Source organism: Amphimedon queenslandica, unplaced genomic scaffold (assembly GCF_000090795.2).
Source record: "Amphimedon queenslandica unplaced genomic scaffold, v1.1 AMPQUscaffold_13140, whole genome shotgun sequence".
Taxonomy (NCBI): domain Eukaryota; kingdom Metazoa; phylum Porifera; class Demospongiae; order Haplosclerida; family Niphatidae; genus Amphimedon; species Amphimedon queenslandica.
The window spans coordinates 88,856-96,865 of NW_003546624.1; the positions used below are offsets into that span (position 1 = coordinate 88,856).

The following is an 8,010-nucleotide window of genomic DNA, read 5'->3' on the forward strand; positions in this document are numbered from 1 at the left end:
AACTTGAAGATTTCATAGAATTTCTTGATGATTGCTATCCTGAGCTAGGCCCGAATCTAACCTCTGCTGCTTCAGTGAAAGATGTCATGAAAGTTGTTAGAACAAAATGCAATGTCATCAATATTGCACCAGTAAAGGAAGTGGTCAGCTTTTACAACATAACAGAAGCTAAGCCATTGATATCTGATTATAGTACAAAACTTGATGAGTTTTGTAACAAACTTAAGCTTCAATTCTTGCTTGATAAAAAGCTTTCAACAAGTGATTTTCTTATTTGTGAAACAATTGAGTTTGTTCTAGACTGGGATCCTGCTGAGCACTTATTGAATGATATTCGTCGTTTAATGGAGAAAGCATTCCAAGGATTGAGCAGAAGGATCATAGTCAAAAGCATGCATAAAGGGAACTCCATCATTATCATTTGTGGTGCTCCTACTCATCTAATGAATGCTTTGCAATTGAGGGCTCGTGATAATCTTACTGTGCTCCAAGAAGAATTTGCTTTGATGCAATTGAAAATAGGACACTGCACTGTCTATGATAGGACCATCAGAAACAAAGTATATATAGACTATCAAATATATAATAATTTTTAAACTTTATATGAATATAACAGGAAGTAAAGATTGTTGCAGAGGAAATTGAAATGTGTGAAGGAGAATTAATAAAGATGAATCTATACCACAATGACAAAGAAAGTATGAGATACATTATTTTGCTAATAAAATCAAATCAATGTATACATGTACAGGTCTCCTTGATAGTCAAGCAGCACAGCTTATACCTTTAAAACAGAAACAAGGTAGGGACAATACACTCACTCAGTTATAATTGTTATTTTAACAATAACTTTAGAATTCATCAATAGTGGCATGCAGGCATCAGGTATAACATAAATATAATAGCAACAAAATTTTATTATAATTATTATTGAATTAAAAGGTTTAAAATCTAAAGTCAAGCAAATTGAAAGAGAAAAAGCTGCAAGTACAAAAAAGCAAATGTTACTAAGAGAGACTGAACATTTACAATCTACTCTAAGGATCAGAATAAGTATATACATGATTCATTAGCTTCTAATGACATAATACATGTACTTTAAAACAGGTCGAAAGGAAGTACTACAAGACAATGAAAAAGAAATTGAGGAACTACAGGAAAGTATATCATCTATTAGTGTACAGCTACTTAAAATGCAACTTTCTTACTGTAAGTATTTATATTAATATTTTCTGATATTTTTTATCAAATTAACATTAATAGATAAAAAAGTCAAATCCACACAGACAGTGCTATCATCCAATGGATCTATCTGTGAAGCTCAAGATGATTATAATGAAACAACTATTTCATTCAAAAAGGGTGAAATATTTATGCTAAGTACAAATGGACATGAGGTACAATCACTGGAGACTGGACAGAAGAGTGCTGTTCCAATGAAATACATTGGATACTCAAGAGTAGAATTACTTTACTTGTTTCAGTTTGCAGTGACAAAGGAAGGATTATCACTCCTACCTGCTCTCCTTGATGATGGTGAAAAAGCAGAATATTTTATATTAGAAATTACTGATAATCCTACTCTACTACAATCATTGAGGGAATTGATCACAAAAGATAAATGTAAATAAACATGTATGGTGGATGCTTGTTTGATGAAACTTGTTCTATATACAGTATTTGTGGCTAGTTATAATTTTGAAGGACTAAGCCGACATGACTTAACTTTAAAGAAAGGTTTGGCAACAATAATACAATACATAATAGTGTACTTTTATATTAGGGGAAGTACTTGAAGTTGTTAAATATTATGAAGATAATGAATGGTGGTATATGCATTCACTTCATACAGGCAATAAAGGATATGTACCAATTAATTATATATTGCCAATTGAAGGAAAATACTCACTAATGTAAGAAATTAAAGTTATATCAATGGATCTTTTATTTATCAACAATAGGTACAAGTACATCTACTATCATACAGTGAGTCGTGATGAAGCAGAGGAGAGACTGAGTCAAACAGGCACTCAAGCAGGTACTTTCCTAATTAGAGAGAGCATATCTGGAACAAATACTCTCTCGGTTAAAGGTGGAGTCACTATCAGGCACTACCATATATACATTGAGAAAAATAAGTATTATATATACCCTCATGTCAAGTTTGACTCACTCAATGACCTGGTACATCACTACATGATGAAAGCTGATGGTCTGATCTGCTCACTAAAAGCTCCTATACCCAAACAAGCAAAAATTCCCATTGAAATTAGTAAAGCGTTGGAAATTAATAAGCTGGATATCAAGTTTTTACAGTACATACGTGCAGGACACTTTGGAGAGACATGGAAGGGTGATTGTAATGGTATAGGCCCGGTTATCATTAAGACAAATATAGCAACAGATATTACACAAGAAGCATTCATTAAAGAGGCCATTATATTGGTAAAACTTCATCATAAAAACATCATCAGTCTATATGGTGTTTGCACTGAAAGTTATCCTTTTTACATCATAACAGAGCCAATAGATCAAAATCTTAGGAATTATTTAATTAATATGACTAAGTCTCCTACACAAGTCAAGTTGGTGGACATTGCTATTCAAATTACTGATGGTATGAAATATCTAGCAGAACAAGATTACATTCATTGTGATGTAAGAGCTGAAAATATACTAATAGGAGACCGCTATAACACTGTCAAGATAGCAAACTTTCATCTTGCTCAACACCTCAATGGCAAAAAATACTACAGCATTAAGAAATATGATCTACTAGCTTATAGATGGACAGCACCTGAAGGGCACATATTAAACCGACTGAGTATTAAATCTGATGTTTGGTCATTTGGTATATTACTATGGGAACTGGCTACCAAAGGAAAGGAACCGTATCCTGGTATGACTGATGAAGAAGTAAAGGAGTTAGTATCAAAAGGTGATTATATGCCCATACCCCGAGATTGTCCTGAACCATTTAAACAACTTATGATGAACTGCTGGAAACAGAATGAAGATCAAAGGCCCAACTTTAAGCATATATTTGATACTTTACTTACCAAATAAATAGACTATGCATTCATATTTACTAATTTTCTCAATGTCCAGTTTGATTTGAAGTAAAATTACCATAACTGGGAGCCTACTATCATCATGTATAAACAGTAATACAAAAGAAGCCAAGTCTAATTTTGATTTTAGTGTTAATAAGATTATATTGCAGTTCAGTTTGTACTGCTACATGTAAGTTAAAAAATGAATTAATGCCAGCAATGTACAAAGCATGCATTATAAGTCTGATTAGTTTATAATGTTCCCTTTTTTACAAATAGCTCTTACACTCTCAATATGAATTTAATGTCAATTTAAATACTAAAAATATAGGATCTTCTAATCTCTGATTCTCTTTCCCTCCTTCTCTCTCCCCCCTCCCTCCCTATAACATACGTGACTCAATGAGATGGTTTTATCATTGACTCCATTGAGGTTTCCCTTCTTAGGATCAAAAAATCTTATGGGCATGTATGGGAAAAAGAAAAAGAGAAATAGAAGGTTGATAAAATGATTAGTAGGTTACATTATTAATGTATCAATGCATGTGTACACTACATTTTATGGAATATATTTTGCTTTTAAAAGACAGTAAGTGCATACACAATTTGAAATAACTAAACTGATTAATAATGATACATTACATACACTTCGCATATGAAGAAATTGGCAAAAATACGGTCAAGATGCTCTTTCCCTTTGTTTAAGTCAATCGTATTTCATGAAAAACTGGCTTTAAAATTGTGACATTTTCTGATACAAATCAATACCATCAGCATAATGTATTAAATGATGGCTCATCTCTTATCAAATATTTAATTATAAGACGAGTGATAATAATAAGAAATAATAATTATTATTGTAGAAATTGTGTTCAATAATAATAATGATTATTATTATTATTATTATTAAGCAGACAGTTATGAATAATTATGATGATTAGTTATTAAAATTACTTAACTATTAATTATGAGTGCGATACATTATTTATCTGCAATGACCACATGAGACAGTCATATGATATGGTAAACTACTGTAATGTTCTTATTACCTTTAGCAAACATTCTTGATTGAGCTCCTTCTTCTCTGTTGTGATCCAAGATGGCGTATTTTACTCTTCTTCTACGAGAGTTCCTTCTCCTGTTCAGAATAAAAATTAATGAATCAAAATCAGCTCAAACTGTTCTACATAGTATATAAAGACATCACTATGTATCAAAAAAGTAATAATTAAAAATGGGGCAATTTTGGAGCCATTTTTTGGAAAAATGTCATTAGCTATAGGCCATGCTTTTTTCTCAAAATCTGCTAGTTTGAAAAAGCATTCATAAATCCAGAATTTGAGCTCAGAATTGGCTCAAACTTTCTACATAGTATGAGGACATTAATTTTGTAAAATTCCATTTTGATCATAAGTTTTATAAAATTTTGTATTATTATAATTTATGCATGCATTAAATGATGGCTCAACTGTTGTGATGTATTTAGTTATAAAAGGAGTGATAATAGATCTAACTATGTAAACAAAAATAAAAAAGCAGTCTAATTAACATAGTGTGGAAAAAATTTTTTAATGTAATAACAATTTATAAATGATAGGCAGCTGATTTGAAGCAGGTGTTGTCTATGCTTTGCAAATGCCCAAAGCATCAGTCTGTATCAAAAAATATGACAGAAGTTTTTATTTTAGATGACTTTTGCTTTGCTTCCAAATTTGTCTACTATACTTACTGGCAGTTACTGCAGAATTGAACGATTGTAAAGAATTGTGATTCAGTTCAGAATTGAACTGATTGCATTAGCACAGTAGTAAATGAATCCTATGAAATGTCATATTACATTACAGTGTATAATTATATTATAGTTTCATTGCTAGGGCTGTGTAAACCAATGTCTGACCACAACCTTATTAGGTATTAAGAGATAGTCCTGGTTCAACAGTAAAATGGCATCAAGCAAGCAAGCAAGAATGTTCCCTATTATTTTAGGTGAGTTTATCTTTATTTCTCTTAGTGTGTGTTTACTTTATCATTAGATATTAGCAAATTAAATGAGATTATAGAGATTTTAAAGCAATACAGGTTTCCTGAGGCAAAATGGTTTGAATTTGGATTGAATCTTGGTCTAATTCATCCTACACTGGAAGCTATTGATGCTAATCATAGAGGAAATACTTCACGTTGTCTCATGGAGTGTTTATCCAAGTGGCTGAGTAAAGCACATCACCCTACTTGGCAGACATTGGCTAGTGCTCTTAGAAAAATAGAACAAAAAACAGTGGCTGAAAATATTGAGAAAATAAGTAAATTATTCTAATTCAATAAGACTGAAATTTATACTCTATTTCTTAATAGTGGTTGATCCTGCTAGCCAGTTACTACAGTATTACAGTAGTAGAATATCTGGAGCAACACTCTCTGAAGAATCAGTTGATCTGTTACATACAGAAGGACTGATATCTGAAGAGACATTGAGGGAAGTGAAGAGTTGTGGATACACACTAACAGATGATGCAATGAGAGAAGTATACACAGCAGTAGCTTATGATCATAACAAATTGAAATCATTTGCTAGCATATTATTAAGATCAACAGGCACTGTTAGTATAGCCATTGACTTAATGAGAGACTGTGGTAAGAACAATAATGTTTGATGAAATTTATGCAGCTTTTTAGAGGACATTTTTGATGCAGAAAATTCCACCAGTGGTTGTGATACACACAATGAATCAAGTATTGTTGCACCAATTTCAGGTAATTTTTATTTTAAAAAATAATTTACAAGTAAAAGTTATACCTTTATAGTTGAGGAATCAAGTGTTAAAGTTACAAGTAAGCCAGCTACAGAATTTGAGTTTCAAATTTCAGAGCATTATAATTTTGATGAAATGAGAGGAAAATTTGGAACTTTCTATTTCAAAGTTACTCGACTGGTATCTCACACCATCAGAGTTAACCAACTTGAAGATTTCATAGAATTTGTTGATGATTGCTTTCCTGAGCTAGGTCCTAATCTAACCTCTGTTGCTACAGTGAAAGATGTCATGAAAGTTGTTAGAACAAAATGCAATGTCATCAATATTGCACCAGCAAAGGAAGTAGTCAGTTTCTACAGCATAACAGAAGCTAAGCCATTGATATCTGATTATAGTGCAACACTTGATGAGTTTTGTCACAAACTTAAGCTTCAATTCTTGCTCAATAATAAGCTTTCAATAAGTGATTTTCTTGTTTGTGAAACAATTGAATTTGTTCTAGACTGGGATCCTGCTGAGCACTTATTGAATGATATTCGTCGTTTGATGGAGAAAGCATTTCAAGGATTGAGCAGAAGGATCATAGTCAAAAGCATGCATAAAGGGAACTCCATCATTATCATTTGTGGTGCTCCTACTCATCTAATGAATGCTTTGCAATTGAGGGCTCGTGATAATCTTACTGTGCTGCAAGAAGAATTTGCTTTGATGCGATTGAAAATTGGATACTGTACTGTTTATGATAGAACCGTCAGAAACAAAGTATATACCAACAAACAAATTATTATAAAACTTTATATGAATTTATTAGGAACTAAAGTCTGCTGCAGAGGGAATTAAAATGTGTGAAGGAGAATTAGAGAAGCTGAATCTATACCACAATGACAAAAAAGGTATGAGATGAATTATTTCCTTATAAAATCAAATCAATGTATGTATGTACAGGTCTCCTTGATGATCAAGCATCACAATTTATACCTTTAAAACAGAAACAAGGTAGGGATACAGGAAAATAGATTAATCTACATAATCATTAAATTTAGAATTCATCAATACAACTATGCAGACAGCAGGTATAGCACAAATAACAATAATAGTGATAATAATAATAATAATAATAATAATAATAATAATAATAATAATAATAATAATAATAATAATCTACATGCAATATTATTAGGTTTTAAAATCAAAAAAATTGAAAGAGAAAAGGCTGCAAACACAAAAAGGCGAATGTTATTAAGAGAAACTGAACATTTACAATCTACTCTAAGGATCAGAATAAGTATATACATGATTCATTAGCTTCTAATGACATAATACATGTACTTTAAAACAGGTCGAAAGGAAGTACTACAAGACAATGAAAAAGAAATTGGGGAACTACAGGAAAGTATTTCATCTATTAGTATAAAATTGTTAGAAATGCAAACTTCAAATTCTTTTAGTAAGCCTTTATTATACAATTTTCTAATCAGACATCAATAGATAAGAAAAAATCAGCACACAACATCGCTCAATCCACACAAACAGTGCTTTCATCCAATGGATCTATCTGTGAAGCTCAAGATGATTATAATGACATTATTTCATTCAAAAAGGGTGAACTACTTCAGTTAAGTACAAATGGACATGAGGTACAATCACTGGAGACTGGACAGAAGAGTGCTGTTCCAATGAAATACATTGGATACTCAAGAGTAGAATTACTTTACTTGTTTCAGTTTGCAGTGACAAAGGAAGGATTATCACTTCTACCTACTCTCCTTGATGATGATAAAAAAGCAGAATATTTTGTACAAAAAATTACTAATGATTCTACTCTACTACAATCACTGAGGGAATTGATCACAAAGGATAAATGTAAATAAACATGTATGGTGTATGTTTGTTTAATAAAACTTGTTCTATATACAGTATTCATGGCTAGTTATAATTTTGAAGCACAAACCTCAAATTTCTTAACTTTAAAGAAAGGTTTGGCATTAATAAAGAAATGATTATTACATAATAATGTACTTTTACAGGAGAAGTACTTGAAGTTGTTAAATATAATGAAGATAGTGAATGGTGGTATATGCATTCACTTTATACAGACAATAAAGGATATGTACTAATTAATTATATAATACCAATTCAAGGAAAATGCTCACCAATGTAAAAAATTAAGTTGTTAAAGGATTTTTTATTCATAACAATAGGTA

The 8,010-nt window shown here is 31.3% G+C and overlaps 2 protein-coding genes across 2 annotated transcripts in view; both read left to right on the plus strand.

The window, feature by feature from the left end:
* LOC100638653 (uncharacterized) overlaps positions 1 to 3,129 on the plus strand; it is a 9,452-nt gene extending 6,323 nt beyond the window's left edge. Inside the window, exon 15 of the mRNA XM_020000895.1 lies at positions 1,962 to 3,129. Within this exon, the coding sequence (XP_019856454.1) occupies positions 1,962 to 3,066 (1,105 nt within the window). The 3' untranslated portion in view covers positions 3,067 to 3,129. The remainder of the gene's footprint in view (positions 1 to 1,961) is intronic.
* Positions 3,130 to 4,952: 1,823 nt separating this feature from the next.
* LOC109584988 (uncharacterized) lies at positions 4,953 to 8,004 on the plus strand. Its single transcript, XM_020000899.1, has 13 exons — positions 4,953 to 5,039; positions 5,087 to 5,353; positions 5,406 to 5,684; positions 5,727 to 5,804; positions 5,856 to 6,568; positions 6,618 to 6,699; positions 6,752 to 6,802; positions 6,850 to 6,879; positions 6,987 to 7,091; positions 7,146 to 7,253; positions 7,295 to 7,669; positions 7,724 to 7,783; positions 7,834 to 8,004. Exons 1-13 carry the CDS (start codon positions 4,997 to 4,999, stop codon positions 7,965 to 7,967), a joined length of 2,325 nt encoding a protein of 774 aa, XP_019856458.1. The 5' UTR covers positions 4,953 to 4,996; the 3' UTR covers positions 7,968 to 8,004.
* The last annotated feature ends 6 nt before the right edge of the window (positions 8,005 to 8,010 follow it).